The sequence below is a fragment of the Zingiber officinale genome, chromosome 8A (genome assembly GCF_018446385.1).
Source record: "Zingiber officinale cultivar Zhangliang chromosome 8A, Zo_v1.1, whole genome shotgun sequence".
NCBI classification, from domain to species: domain Eukaryota; kingdom Viridiplantae; phylum Streptophyta; class Magnoliopsida; order Zingiberales; family Zingiberaceae; genus Zingiber; species Zingiber officinale.
Window position 1 is genome coordinate 72,973,972 of NC_056000.1, and position 15,830 is coordinate 72,989,801.

The 15,830-nt window shown below is 44.3% G+C and overlaps 2 protein-coding genes across 2 annotated transcripts; both read right to left on the reverse strand.

Annotated features, from left to right (window-relative positions):
* Nucleotides 1–5,735: 5,735 nt before the first annotated feature.
* Nucleotides 5,736–6,626, reverse strand: LOC122010972 (U-box domain-containing protein 12-like). Its single transcript, XM_042567426.1, has one exon. It carries the CDS (start codon nucleotides 6,624–6,626, stop codon nucleotides 5,736–5,738), a length of 891 nt encoding a protein of 296 aa, XP_042423360.1.
* A 236-nt stretch (nucleotides 6,627–6,862) lies between these two features.
* Nucleotides 6,863–10,516, reverse strand: LOC122009526 (26S proteasome regulatory subunit 8 homolog A-like). Its single transcript, XM_042565713.1, has 9 exons — nucleotides 10,218–10,516; nucleotides 9,890–9,987; nucleotides 8,569–8,793; nucleotides 8,405–8,467; nucleotides 8,183–8,346; nucleotides 7,785–7,941; nucleotides 7,603–7,701; nucleotides 7,409–7,519; nucleotides 6,863–7,177 (listed from the first exon to the last, which is right to left on the reverse strand). The coding sequence occupies exons 1-9, from the start codon at nucleotides 10,420–10,422 to the stop codon at nucleotides 7,037–7,039; spliced, it is 1,263 nt and encodes a 420-aa protein (XP_042421647.1). The 5' UTR covers nucleotides 10,423–10,516; the 3' UTR covers nucleotides 6,863–7,036.
* Nucleotides 10,517–15,830: the final 5,314 nt, after the last annotated feature.

The following is a 15,830-nucleotide window of genomic DNA, read 5'->3' on the forward strand; positions in this document are numbered from 1 at the left end:
TTGTTGACACAAGAAGCACACAATGTGCTCCTTGCTCTTCTTTGTCCCGGGGGTGGTCTCCTTGAGCTTCTCCTTGCCCTTTTGTGCCATTTGACCCTTCTTCTTGGCCAAGTTGGGACACTTGCTCTTATAGTGCCCATGTTCCCTACACTCAAAACATATTATATGATTTTTATTATTAATTGAAATATTTATACCTTTGCTTGCAGGGGTGGCATCTTTTTCTTTGGATCCGGAGGTAGAAGCTTCCTCTTGATCGGACCTTGATTCTCCTCCATTTGATTTTTCTTGACTTGTGGAGGTAGAATCTACTTCCTCCTCTTCGTCTCTTGACCCGGATGTAGAAGCTTCTCCTTCTTCTTGATCCGGCGTCACCAAGAATTGCTCCCCCTCAATCCTAGAGGTGGAGGCTTCATCATTTTGAATGTGAAACAAGGAGTATGCTCCCTCCTTGTTCCCTTCGGTGCATTCCCTTGAGGATGAAGCTTCTTGGATTTCCTCTTCTTCGGAGGTTGAGTATCTCTCAACCTCGGAGTCCTCCTCTTGGTCTTGATCCAATGAGTCGCCCTCTTTGGATTCTTCTTGATTTGATACAGTGGAGGGGATCTCATGAATTCTTGCCAATTTGCTCCAAAGCTCCTTGACATCTTCAAACTCTCCAATTTGTTCCAAGATGTTGCTTGGCAATAAATTGACCAAAAGCTTGGTCACTTTGTCATTGGCCTCACATCTTTGGATTTGGTCTTTGCTCCACTTGCTCCTTTTGAGTACTTTGCCCTTGGAATTTGTGGGAGCTTCAAAACCTTCCATGAGAGCAAACCATTGCTCTATCTCCATCATAAGAAAATTTTCGATTCTTGATTTCCAAGAATCGAAGCTTGTAGATGAATATGGTGGAGCCACCCTTGTGTCAAATCCAAGTCCATCTTGGAATTGCATCTTGAAGTTGAGCTTGATAGAATCTTGAACTTGAAGAATTTGCTCCAACTTCTTCACCCTCTAGCTTTTCTTGTTGTACTTGACCCTTCCGGCGATGATTCCGGTGAAGAGCAACCTTGCTCTGATACCACTTGTTAGGACCAAAAGTAGCTAGAGGGGGGGTGAATAGCTCGTCGCGTTCGCTCGGTGCTCGGCGTTGCTTGTTCCTTCAAAGATGTGCAGCGGAAAATACAGAAACAAACACACAACGCTAACACGGTTGGTTTTACTTGGTATCCACCTCACAAGAGGTGACTAATCCAAGGATCCACACCAACACACACACCCTCCACTAAATAAAACTCTCCTTTGTGGTAACTACCAAGGGCGGAGAAGCCCTACAATACTCAATACAAGAAGAGAGGGAAAGGATACAAGAAATACAAGCTTACAAGCTTACAATGAGTACAAAACCCTAACCCTAGCTTCTCTTCTTGGCTTTGATCCGCCTCTTGACTTGGAGAGCTTCCAAGATCCTTCAAGAACTGGCGATCTGAGCTTTGTGAGCGCTGTGGAGGAGTTGGCGAGAGCTCTGGAGTGAATCGGAGAAGTTCTGCCGCAGCCATCGAACGCCTGCAGCTATAAACGACGCCAACGGTCGGATCCCGATCGATTCGAATGTTCCCAATCGATCGGGGAGGCTTTGGATCGATCCACGGATCGATCCAGAGCGCCTCTGTGCTCTGGATCGATCCACGGATCGATCCAGCGCTTATCGCGCGAAGCAGCCGCGTCCCAATCGATCCACTGATCGATTGGGACCTCTGGATCGATCCACGGATCGATCCAGAAGCTCTCTGTTCGCTGGGACAGGTCTGGATCGATCCACTGATCGATCCAGAGCCTGGATCGATCCACTGATCGATCCAGCACTTGGTTTTTGTCCAAAACCAAGTCCTAAGCCTCCCAAACCAACATCCGGTCAACCTTGACCTGTTGGTATGTCATGCCTAGCATCTAGTCACTCCCTTGACCTGCTAGGACTCCCTTACCAAGTGTCCGATCAATCCCTTTGACCCACTTGGACTTTTCTTTGTGCCAAGTATCCGGTCAATCCCTTTGACCTACTTGGACTTTTCTTTCATGCCAAGTATCCAGTCAATCCTTTGACCTACTTGGACTTCCCAGCACCAGATGTCCGATCATCCTTGATCCATCTGGATTTTCCCTTGCCTGGCTTCACTCACCAGGACTTTCACCTAGCTTCACTCACTAGGGTTTTCCATCTGCCTAGCTTCACTCACTAGGACTTTCACCTAGCTTCACTCACTAGGACTTTCACCTGGCTTCACTCACCAGGATTTCCATCTGCCTAGCTTCACTCACTAGGACTTTCACCTGGCTTCACTCACCAGGATTTCCTTCTGCCTAGCTTCACTCACTAGGTCTTTCATTTTGCCTAACATCCCAGTTAGGACTTCCCAGTCAAGTATCCAGTCAACCTTGACCTACTTGACTCTTCTTCAATCAATATCTTATTGTCAAACATCTAAACCCAAACCAAGACTCAGCTTGGTTACCCAGGTCAACCTTGACCTGAGGGATATTGCACCAACAGTTTCTACAATGGATCGTAGTTAGATAATGTTTATTTCAATTGTAGTGGGTATGATGAAATCCATTTGGTTTGTTTTGCTGATTGAAATATTATTTTAACCAAGTTACACCTTAATATAAGTAAAATTAATATACATTAATCACATGAAACTAATAGCCCGCTGTTACACGACAACCAACTGTAATAGCCTAAATCTTAAGATTAATTAGGAAAATTTCAGATAGTTTACTTTAAATGAGATGCTCATTTGACTTTAATTGAAAAAGGAATGTTCATATGACGATTTGTTAAATGATGGGTACCCTTTTAATTTCTGCCCATATTAACTTTCTCTTATTATTTAAAAATAAATAAATTTTTTATTAATTGATAACTAATTATCTGTGTCCTTAAATGTAATGAATCAACTAGATTTGGCAGTTTAATTAGATGAGTTTAAAATGTTGGATCGAAACACACATGATAAGGAGAGGGGTAAATCACGTGATTTTAAAAACCTTTTCTTTTGATTTTAAAAACAAAGTACGCAGTGAAAAAATTAAACACGAAAGCAAAATAGAAAACTCAAACTCGGACGATTTTACTTGGTTCGGAGTCGGCGACTCCTACTCTAAGACTCAGGCAGCGCGGACATATCGATGAGTAATCAACTAATAACCGTTTCCAGAACCGTCAGAAGAGGGGGATCGAGTACAAATAAAAATTAGGACAAGTGTAACATGATACACTTTTCTTTTTTGCAAAAATTTAGTATAGTAATAACTGTTCGTTACCCAACAACTTTGAAAATGTTTGGATCAAACTCGGTGTTGGACAACTCCTCTATAGTAGTCGGGTGCAGCAGCGTTGTATCAGAGCAGTAGCAGGAAGTCGGAGCACTCGGAATGTGAAACGGACCTGTAGAAGCTTGTAGAAGAGTTGTTGTGTAAGAAGCCTTGGTCGAGATACTTTTTTATTGAGCGTTGAAGGCGCCTTCCATAGCAATGAAGGCGCCTTCAACCCCAAAACTTTATCTTGGAACTTTAGCTTCTTATCGCTGGCGAAGTCTTCTGTATTATCCGACTGAAGGCACCTTCCAATCTCCCGAAGGCGTCTTCCATTAATAGTACTCAAGGTGCATTCCATCGCATGGAAGACACCTCGGGTATTGTTTACCCGAGGCAACTTGTGCTCCCTTTGCCCTGCAAGTTCATGTTAGCCCAAAACAAATAGTTACTTGCAAAAGAGGGTTAGCACAATAAAAATAATATGGATTAGTAATTAAATCATGTCTCCGTGAGACTGAGATCTAGTTAGGGTCTCAATTTATATTTCCAAAATGGACCTAAATTAAACCAACACCTATTGTCCCCTCAACCAGGACGCATCCTCATTAAGTCGCTCTCTTCCAGTGACTTACCTCTGGTGCCCTCTCTTTGCGCAACAATTGGTATCAGAGCTACAGGTTTGTTTAGCTAATTTCTTCAACATGTCAGGGACAACTTCTGCGAAGTTTGATATGGTGAAGTTTGACGGAACCGAAAACTTTAGATTATGGCAGAGAAGGGTCAAGGACTTGTTGGTGCAACAAGGCATGGTGAAGGCGCTAGGAGAAAGAAAACCGGAAAGTATAGAGAGATCAGATTGGGAAGAACTTCAGGCGAAGACAGTAGCAACAATCAGACTTTGTCTTACGGATGATGTGGTGTACCATGTCATGGACGAGGAGTCACCGGTGGCAGTTTGGCAAAAGCTGGAAAGCCGGTGCATGTCAAAGTCATTGACAAACAAGCTGTATCTCAAGCAGAAATTATTCGGGCTGAAGATGATAGAAGGAACCGATCTGGGTCAGAACATCAACGTATTCAACCAGATTGTAAGTGATCTGAAGCGGGTTGATGTGAAGATCGAAGACAAAGACACGACGGTGATGTTGTTGAATTCTCAACCTCCATCTCCTATGTATGAGAATTTGGTTATTCCACAAAACGACTGAAACTTTATTAGAATTCTCTTTACACAAGAGAATCACATCTAACGATTCTTGTGTTTGTTGTTGTACAATAGACTTACAATAATCCCTATAAATAATGTTAAACTCCAAACTCGGTAAAATCGCAACAGAATTTTGTTATGAAAAATCACAACAAAATTCTGTTATATAAAATCTTAACAGAATTTTATTACGAAAAATCTTAACAGATTTTTTTCATAACATCCCTCATATTAACCTTATCCAAATATGAGACACCCATCAACAACCTCTACTTACCAAGTGTCAGGTTACCCCCTTAACGTCCAATCTGACCCACCAAGTCTTCCTGCTAGAATCGCACATCCGGCCTTCACCAATCGGGAATCGAACATCCCGATCTCCTGCCGGAATCATATATCCGGTCTTCAACCCATTGAGAATCGAACATCCCGACCTCCTGCTAGAATTCCACATTTGGACTTCGCCAATCAGGAATCAGACATCCCGACCAAACTTCCTACCTAGTGTATAGTCTTCTTGACCTGTCAAGTCAGTCAACTCTGCACACTCGATAACAAGATTAGATCAATAACATGTCTAACTTTAATCTACTTGTCATTCATCAAAACTCAGGATATGACATCTAAGTTGTCACCCAGGCACCCGCGGTTCGATTTCTAATTATGGCGAATTTGCTGAAATTTTTTCTCGAAATGGGGCGTGCAACTAAAGGATACTAGGCTTCTTGATCACCCACCGCAAACGCTTCTCCATTTACTCTAATAGCTAGTGGAAAAATTCTATGGAACCAGATCGATGATCCCAAAATTAATCAATGAGACTAACTGAATTTAATAAATTAGTAAAAAAAAATAAACATCCTTTAAATCAGCAATTTAAAAAAGATAATTTTTTTGATATATAAATTTATTGGCACGATCAGCAAGTCATTGACCATAAAGTTCCTCCTGTAACGAGGATAAAGAAATACGGTTAAGGTGAGAAATTAGTTGGCGTGCACCCTAACCCCCAAATTTCCATCTAATCTAAAATCTGAGCTTCTTTTGAAGAAATAAATTTCATGAAAAATCTCCACGTAACTTCTTGAGCATCCAGAGAATTTTGAAGTTAAATTTGTGACCGATCTCTCACACAATTTTTCATCATCAACCTTCAAATTTACTTTTGTTTATTCGACTGCAAAACAGTTTTAATTCGATGTTTTGGTGTGTCAGCTTAGAGGATTTAGATGGCGAATTTGAAGTCCGCGTCGTCCAGCAGCTTCATGAGCAGGGCAGCCTGGTCCCTCAGCTTTGCCGATCCTCTTATCGACAAATCGGCGAGCAGGATGGACGTGTCTTCGCTTGCCGCCACCTCCTCCGTCAGCTCCCGGCTCTCCCCCACCAGCCTTACCAGCACCTCCATCGCGCTCTCCCGGCCAACCACGCACCCCTTCCGCACCGCTTCCAGCAGCACCCACGCCACCCCCGGCACCTCCCGGATCGCCCCCATCCCCTCCTCGAAACTCGCCAGCCTCGCCAGCACAACCGAGGCGGTGCCGACGAGGTCCTCCGCCTGGCCGTCGAGGATCCGGACCAGTACCGGCACCGCCCCGGCGCGGACGGCCAGGGTGCAGTTCCCGTGGAACTGCGCTAGCTCCGCCAGGGAGCTGAGCAGGTGGCGCGCCACAGCTCCCTCGGAAGGGGAGGTGGTGGCGATGACGAGCGTCTCGACGACGGCTTCGACGGCGCCGGCGACGCCGAGTGGGGCCTTGTTCTTGTCGTGCATGGCGAGGCTGCAGACGAGGGAGGCAGTCAGCGCGGCGGTCTGGGGGGAGGTGGAGGGGCAGAGGAGGAGGGAACTGAGTCGACCGAGGAGGCCGTCGACGGAGGCGATCGGCTTCTTGAGGTTGGGGTTGAGGGAGAGGTGGAGGAGGGTGGAGAGTGCGAGAGGAGAGTCGGAGAGGGAGAGCAGCAGAGGGAGGGCGCCGTCGGTGAGGGCGACGAGGTCACGGTTGTGACTGCTGAGTTTGGTGAGGGCGGAGAGAGTCTGGAGGGCGGTGGCGCGGGCCTCCTCCTCCTCCGACTCCGCCTGAGCCAGGCATTCTGCAACGGCGTCGACGGCTTCGCTGACCATGTCTTAATTCTTCCACCAAAACACCGCCTTAACGCCGTGGTGCTTGCTATATTTGACTCGAAAATAGTGAAAAACAACACTGAAAATGGACGCTGCTTCCAATGATCAACTGCATTGTAGTAATCCACGATTACACTGGAATTGAGACAATCTGTTCGACAAGTTCGATAAAGACATAGAAATAAAACAATATTGATAAAATAAAGAACTAGAAAGGCCAAAAAGAACTAGAAGACTTGGCCAAAACCTCAAAACCTCGTAGATTAGCATCACGTAGTTCAACGTATTTTTACCCTTGGCGTATTAGCATGGAGTTACAGGCTTTATAGAATTTAAAAGATTGCTCTGTGGGTCCGGTGATGAACAAATTTGAGAGTTCAAACATTAACAAGACGAGTAACAAAGATCTACTACTTCCACAGTTTTCGGAGGGACATGTTCTTCTCGGTCTCTTTCTTCATGACTTTAGCAACTGCCATCTCAAAGTCCTCCTGTGTAACATGGACTCTTCGTTCTCTGAGCGCAAACATTCCAGCTTCCGTGCACACTGCCTGCGAAACAAATCATCATAACAAATCCTTGAATTATTACTTTCTATAATTGTATTTAGAATAAAAATATGATTTCATCAGAAAGCTAACTAGAAAAAAGGTTGAGTTATCATGTGATACACGCCAATCTCTATTAAGATGGATAGAAAAAAATAGTTGAAATGTTTACAGATAATAAAAGCTTCAGATAAGGTTGGTTAGCCACAGCACACGCAATGATGCAATAATTACCTTAAGTTCTGCTCCGGATGCTCCATTCATCTTTTCCGCAATCTTTTTAAGATCTATGCCACGCATCAAGTTCATCTTCCTTGAATGAATCTTCAGGATATCAAAGCGGGACTGCAATACAATTTGATGATTAAAATGTCTCACAAAGCCATCCGTATAACGATAGTGTTATTATGTGGCGATCATGTATCTACCTCTTCATTGGGATTTGGGAACTCGATTTTTCTGTCAATCCTACCAGGCCTGAGAAGTGCTTGGTCTAGGATGTCGATCCGGTTAGTGGCCATTAGAACCTTAAAAAAATGGAAAATAATGTAAGAAAGTTATAGAAGATATGTTTCTATGTAGTCCAATGAATATGTAAATATAAATGCACCTTAATTTTGTTTGATGCCTCAAACCCATCAAGCTGGTTAAGCAGCTCTAGCATTGTCCGTTGCACTTCACTGTCACCATTACCAGTACCGGACTCCATTCTAGTAGATCCAATACTATCTATTTCATCCATGAATATAATTGATGGAGCATGTTCCCTGCAGGAACAATATTTGCATCATAAAAGCAATTTGTTATTCTCATGAACAATTATATCTTCCCAATTGCAAGGGCTAACACCATGTTTTGGATTAATAGAAACAAAGTCCTAGGACTGAGATATAAACCCCCATTCTCATTTGTAACAAGATTACAACTTCCAAAGACCATTCTATGGTTAAAACATATTTTTCAAAAGTTTTCATGGAATTTATTAGTAAAAAATAGAGCATAACATACCTAGCCATAACAAACAATTCCCGAACCATTCGAGAGCCTTCTCCAATGTATTTCTGAACCAACTCAGAACCAGAAACCCTAATGAAGGTGCAATCCGTATGATGAGCAACAGCCCTCGCCAACAGAGTTTTCCCTGTGCCAGGTGGGCCATAAAGCAGGACTCCCTGAAAATAGCACATATTAGACAAACATTCTGATATACCATGGATAAGGTGACTATACCTTTGGTTGAGCAATTCCAAGGCTTTCAAACAATTCCGGATGCTTGATTGGAAGCTCAATAACCTGAATAGAGACAGACATTTATGAAAGGACCTTACTATTTCAATAGACCAAGGGAATATCTTAAATTGAAATAAGACGTGGGCATTTGAAACTTCACTGACCTCCTTAATCTCTTTGATTTGCTGGTCAAGGCCACCAATCATGTCATAGGTTGAATCAGGAACCTTTTCCACTTTCATTAGATTGACCAGAGGGTCCACTTTGCTGGGTAGGATAAGATGAAGAACATAACTGTCATTGCGAAGTGCGACTCTGGTTGATGGCGTCAACTTAGTGATATCAATACTCTTATCAATATCAACAACATATTTGCCTTCTGGATGAACCTGAAGCGGACATAATACTGTTTGCATTAGCACCCACACTATTAAATAACCAAAGTTGTACCAGTTCTGATGTCCAAATGAATGCATTAAATAAGTGCAAGTTTATTTGCAACAAGAATGATCAATTGTATATATCAAAGCTAATATTTCAAAAATTACTCAAGATTTTTGAAATTCTAAAGATGACCAAGTTAATGCAAGAGAATTAGGCAAAAAAGTTCAAGCCACAACTTAAGCTTATTTACACTAGGTTTCATGTCTCAAATACATATAAAAAAGTGCTACAAAATTATAGTAACATAGAAAATTTTCATAAGAACAGAAAAAATCATAAGAAACAGAAAAACAAATCCAAAAATAAAATAAAATTTTATTAATGAAAATTTTGATAATCATAGAGAAATATTTTGAAATTTTAGGTTACTTTAGTAAATTTAGGGTAAATTTAAGCAAAAAATCCAAAATAGCTGTTTTTTTTTAAAAAAAATGGTGAATAATTTAGACATATCATGTGTTTTTAACTATTAAACTCATGTTGCGGACCATGCCAATCACACGACCGAGCCTGGGTCATGCCCAGCTCAGCCCAAACCCTGTCACCTAGCCTGACACAATTTCCAGGCTGAGATAAGCTTGACTCAACCTAATTTTTGGCAGGGCTATACTGTGTCAGATTGAGACCGCCTAGCCTGTTTGCCACCTCTATTGGAAACATTGCAATGCTTATGAGGAGGAAGAGGAGATCCAATTATGTGAGAACTAGAAACAAAAGAAATAGAATATAATATACATTTCAACTTTGAGAAAAAATTGAGTGACCAGGAAGGTCATTTGAGTCTCGTTAGAAGGATCATGGGGAGAGTTCATTAGGTTAAATACAATAGGGAACATTTCAGTTGTGGGCATTAGGTAGGAGAAGAACTAGACAATGCTGACACAGACGCATATGCAAAATATATTGCAGGAATAAACTGTACAAAGAACAATTGTTAGGATCAAGATGTCTTTACTTCTTAAAACTAAATTAGCAAAAAAAATTTTGTTTTTGCAAGATTCTTGTTAATTTGTAGTTGAACGAATGGACCAGATGGCTTACCTTGACTAGGACCTTGGATTTCCCCATCACTTTCACCACCTCTCCAACATACGAACCAGGCTCCTGAAGCAGCTGCAGCTCTTCTCGGAGCATTCTGACTGCAACCACAACGTACAACAACAGACAACCAGAAAAGTTATTGCGACGGATCTGACCCTTTCTTATTGCTAAAATCTCTGTTAAGAATCCGAAACTAAATTTCCCGCAGAAAAAGCACAATCACATTGGGAGCCACTTCTATCGAGTCTCGAAAACCCTAAACCTTCTCAGGATTAGGGCATCGTGGAAAATGGTGCAAAAACACACATCGAGGGTTGGGATTCCTAACCGCGAGAGTTGAGATCGTTCCGTTGGGCCTCGAGGCGCTGGAGGTTGTTCGCCTTCTGCCTGATCTGGAGCTGGAGATCATGGATGTGCTGGACGTAGTACTGCCGCAACCCCTCGCCTCCGCCTCCTCTCACCCGCGCTGCTGGCGCGCACATCTCGCCCTCCACCTCCGCCAGTTGCTTTTTCTCCACCGCGGCAGACGCCATCGCCTTCCGCCTACCTCACCGCTGTCGTCGCTGCGTCTCGTTTCCCCGATTTCGCTCGGCCTTCGGTTCGCAATGGGCACTCCCTCTAGGGCTGATAATTGATAAATTATAAATATTGAATGAACTAACCAGGAGTCCAGGATCGGTGTAAATGAGGTTGGGCCATCTGCGACAAGGCTGGACCCGGTTCAGTTTGGGCTGAATGACACGGGATTTATGGCTGGGTCGTGCAATGTTAGACATGGCTCACGTGCCATATGAGACCGTGCGTAAAATTGAAGGGCGATTTTAAAATGCTCGTTATTTTTTTTACTTTTAAATTATTTTATATTTTTTATTTTAAAAATATTTTTATTTTTATTTTATATAATTTTTAATAACATTTCAGTTAAAAATTTTATTATTAAATATTTAAAGTTTCTTCAGAAAAATAAAGAATCGAATTTAAAAAATAAATAAATTTGAACCAATTTTTTCTAACGAACTTAACTGGCTGCTAGTAATTCTCATTCAGAAACTATAAATTTCTGCCAAGAACAGATAGAACAACTATCGTCTTCCTCTCTTAATCTCTCCTCCTCTTGATCGATCTTCGACTGATAATCTGCCGCGACGATGCCGAGATACACAGATGGCTTCGACTGGTTCCACTGCGTGGGGTACGCCGGCGTCCACATCACCGTGACCGCCGCTGGTAAGATCGCCGTGGTCGAGCTGTGCTCTGATCCTGTGGTCATCAACCCCGGCGGCGACGTGGTGGACTATGGAGAACGTACTGTTTTGAATGTGACGGCGTTAGAGAGCGAGAGTAGCATCTACGACGAGGGCACAGAGACGTGGCTGCACTTGTTCGATGTCTACTTGGGGGACACGCTGGCGTCCTTCAGCGCCTTCGTCTCCGGCCGCCGGATCAGGGGCATCGCTCGCCTCGGCTGATCAGAGGCGGTGGTAGCAAACAAATATCCATGCGTTTGAAAACTAACTATTAGAGCGTACTAATGGTGATTTGAAGAGCTATAAAAGGAGGCAAGGGAAACTCAAATAAGATATTGAATTCTATTGTGACAAAGCCCTCAGTTTTTGTTTCGTTTTAGGTAAAGAATATATTTATTTTATTATTTTTATCTTAATTTTATTTTTGAACTTAGTCTTCACGGTCGATAGTTTTATAAATTGTTTGACTGTTTTTTATTTTATTGTTATTGTAAAAAATTTGGATAAAAATCAAACAAGCGCTCTTTATTATAAAAAAAAACTTTCCTTTTTAAAAAAGCATTAAAATAATATTCTTGTATATTTTTTATCTCGAAAATATATCCTTATTCTAATATCATTATAGCAGCTATGACCTTAATTATTAAAAAAATACAATTATTATAAATAAATGAGAATTTTTATATATGGGCAATTGTTATATTAAAATACTATCAAAATTATGTACACTTAATTAAATTGATTTTAATTTAATCAAAATTATTATAGTAAATATTGACATGGCTACTAATAAAAATATTTTTAAAATGATAAATATATTTAAATGCTGCTCTAATATATATTTCTTTGAAAAATGATTTTTTTTTTTTTGATGAAAATGATAATAAAGGGTACTGATCATGTCCGATAGTCGAGGTGACGGAAGTTGGGGATGTGATGCTCCGGCTGACTGTGTGTTGACTCCGTGCGACCCTATAACCACAACTACGTCAGTGCCGAGCCAGGGAAGGGGTCCCCGGCGTTGGCCCTTCGACACTCAAGTCAATCACCGGCGATGTATGGAAGAAAAGCAAAGTAACGAACAGTAGCAACAACAGTGGATTATCGCATACCTCCGCTGAAGCTTGGACCCCCTTTATATAGGACTCCTGTAGCGCGCGTGCATGCTTTCCAAGATGTGCACGTTTCTCGAAGCTTTTCCTGAAAAGATGTATCAGTAAAGTGTGTCTGACACAATACCTTAACGAGCCGAGAATATCTCTGAAGCCACAGTGGAAGATTCTGCCGTACGATTTTCTGTTTGAACTAGTCGCCGACTATGCCGCATGTCAGCGGCGCATGCTCCCAAAAAGATAATATCCAACTAGCAGTGTCTTTTACTGGGGCGAGTGGGATAGCCGCTCGACTCAGGTTCTCACTTTCTGCTCGGATGAGTGTATTATCTGGCTAAGCGGGAAGGTCGCTCGACCAGCGCTCCCATCGTCTTGGTCCATGAGCCACTTTTCTATACGAGCGGGAAAGCCGCTCGGCGACCCTTTTGTTTTTGTGTAGCTCGGTCGTAAATCCGCTCTGTTCTTATAGCTCTATATAAGGTCGAGCGGGGAAGCCGCTCGGCGTGCCCTTGCAAATACCTAGTCTCTCTGAGCGTCGGAAGCTCGGAACCCCATCGAGCTGTTATCATGCCGGATCAAGTCTTCATAATCCTAATCAGGCGAGCGGACTACCCGAGCGGCCAGTGATATAAGGGCGTTTAACTACCTTGACTCTGAACTCCACCGTGGCACTGACCTTCCGCGAGGTGGGCCCCTCCTTATCGTCGCATCCCACATGCCTCCCCTCAAGTCTAGTCGAAGGAGGTTGCAAGTCCGACTGACTGGACAAAAAATTATCTCTGGAGATTGGTCGCCTAATCAGCCGCAGTATTGGCTGGGCTCCGATCGGCATGCCGAAGAATGTCGATCGGCCTTGGGGCTGATCCCTGAGGCCGTCCGGGGCTAGTAGTGTTTGTATCTGGATCTTTCCTTCGGTGTCCTTGAGCGAGTACAATCAACATTGACGCACCCGGATTTCTCGAAATTTGTGTAAATCCCGTCCATTAAGGCCGAGCATGCTCCCACCCCTATTAATGGCACCCATTAAATGCTGACCTGTGGGGATGTGCCACGTGTCGCCGATGCTGTCGCCACACGTTCGAAGCGACAGGCGCTGATGTGATGCTTAAAGGTTTAAATTCTACGGTCGGATCTGTGTCTTGGTTTCCGCACCCTAGATCGGACGGTCCCAATCTGCCAAGCTCAAAGTTTATAAACTTCGTAGCGCCAGCTTCCTCTCTACGATTGGGTCTTCCTCGAGAGCTACCCTCGATTTGTGTCTATGCGATCCTCCGGTGACCTCCAGCGCTCCTTCTCCGACGACTTCCTTCTCCTTCCCCGTAAGCTTTCCTCCCTATCTTGCTCATCCTCGATTCTCGGCCTTTTTCTTCATTCCTGGTAACCCTCCCGTGGTCTTTTTGCACTTTCAATTGCATTTCTTCCACTGTTTCCGCTTTCTTTTGCAATGGCCCGCTCTTCTTAGCCGCCGGGCCCCCTCCTAAACTATGGTACACCACTATGGAAACCAGGTTCGATTCGGACGACGCTGAGAGCCTCAAGAACATTTTTGAAATTCCTCCTGATCATGAGATCATTTTAATTTCCTCATTCGATCGGCCAAATGAACCGCTAATTGACGCCATCTGTCTATTCAGGGACCAATTTATGGTCAGTCTCTACTTCCCTATCCATCCCTTCATTATTGAAGTCTGTAATTATTTCCGTATTCCCCTTCCGCAACTCGTGTCGAATTCCTTTCGCCTTATGTGCGGCATCATTATGTTGTTTTGGCTGCACGACATCCCTCTCACTCCTCGAGCTTTCCACTACTTCTATTACCCAAAACAATCCGAACTGGGGACCTTTCTGTTTCAATCTCGAATCGAGCTGGTGTTTTTTTGGCAAAATGTAGACTTCCAATAAATATTGGAAGGAATACTTCTTTTTTATACGCCTCCCTGAACGACCGAGCTTCCGGACCCACTGGCAGGTCGACCTACCACCTCAATCCGATCTAAAGAAATACAAGAGCCGCTCGGACTACCTTCATTCCACATCCATGCTGGTCGACCAGAAGTATGACATCCACAAGTTGTTGCCTGAGGGTGTGCTGCACATCTTTGGCCTGAGTCCGATCCAAGCCAGGCTCCCGGCCAGCCTAGGTAATAGAGCTACTTTACTTGCTTTCTTTGATTTTAACTGATTTTTCTTACTTTTTTGCAACCAAAGTTGTGTTGCGAGCCCGTCTATCCGACCAGACAAAACTCAAGGACGTCGTAATCAACGTGGTAGCTACTGTAGAACTGGCGAGCCGTGACCTCCAGCCGGTTGACTCTCAAGGAGACCCGCAAGGCAGGGATGGGGCAACCCCCGTCGTGGCGAGCAGGGGAGCAGCCAACCAAACGACCAGCATGGAAGAGGTTGGCCGACCGCTTGCTCCACCTGAGCCACACCACCCCGCTCAAACTGATGGCTCCGGTTCATCTGGCGAACCCCTCATTAAGCACAAGAGGCGCCGAGCAGACACTTAATCCTGCTCTGTTACCTCTGTCGCGAGGGTCGCCAAGCAGGTTGAGACTTCGACCCCAGTACCAATTCCAGAAATTGAGGCAGCGTCATCTAACCGGACACCTTCCCTCGTCGAGCCTCCGCAAGGCACTGTCGCCGCATCGCCTGTGGCCTTCTTGCCGCCCCCACACAACCACTGAGGGTTCTAAGGTCTAGCATTTGTCCAGCGATCGCATCCCGTGCCTCTGGTCGTGCGTCATCGGTTCACTCGGCCCCGAGCGGTAGGCGGTTAATTACCGTGATCCTCCATCTACCAATGGAGGACTATAGCGAGCCGAGCACCCAGTCCAGGACTCCTGAACGTCAGATCCTCATCAAGGGTCTGCTCGTCGAGGTCTGGGAGGAGGCAAGAGCCCGCGCAGCGGTGATGCCTCTGGGCGCACTTGCCAATAGTCACACTCAAATGCCCACCGGGGTAAGTATTTTAATCGCCAATTCGTGGTTTACCTCCATTCGACTCTAACCTTTTTCCGCTTGTTTGCAGTACTGGGTGGAGAACCTGGTCATGTGCCACAAGCTCGCGTTTCTGGAGGATGAGTTCAAGAAACTCCAAGTCTCGAGTGACCCATCCTCCTCCCAAGGGTCGTTAGCTGCCGAGATTGATAAGTTGAAGGTCGACTTAGAAAAGACCACCAAGCTCCTCGAGGCCAAGCGGGCGAAAACTGCCAATCAGGAGGTGATGCTGAGCTGACTCAATAAACAGGTCAGCACCTTCGACAAGAAAATCGAGTCGGCCACAATGAGGAAAAACCAAGCCATTGCCGACTTAGAACAGAAGAACCAAGAGGCTCGGACCTTGCCCAGAAACTAAAGGAGGCCGAAGATTTACTTGTGATCGAGTGGAGCAGTCGATCGGCTGAAGAAGGTTCGCTTCGGGGAAAGCTAAAAGCTCCGAAGATGAGCTGGAAGCCTCCCGAGCGGCTCTGACGACCTACCAAGAGGTCGAGCCGAGCAGGTTTGAAGTCAGGAAACAAGCCTACCTCCGCTCAGACACTTTTAATGATAAGGTCACCAATTGGACCCTTCGGCTCTTCG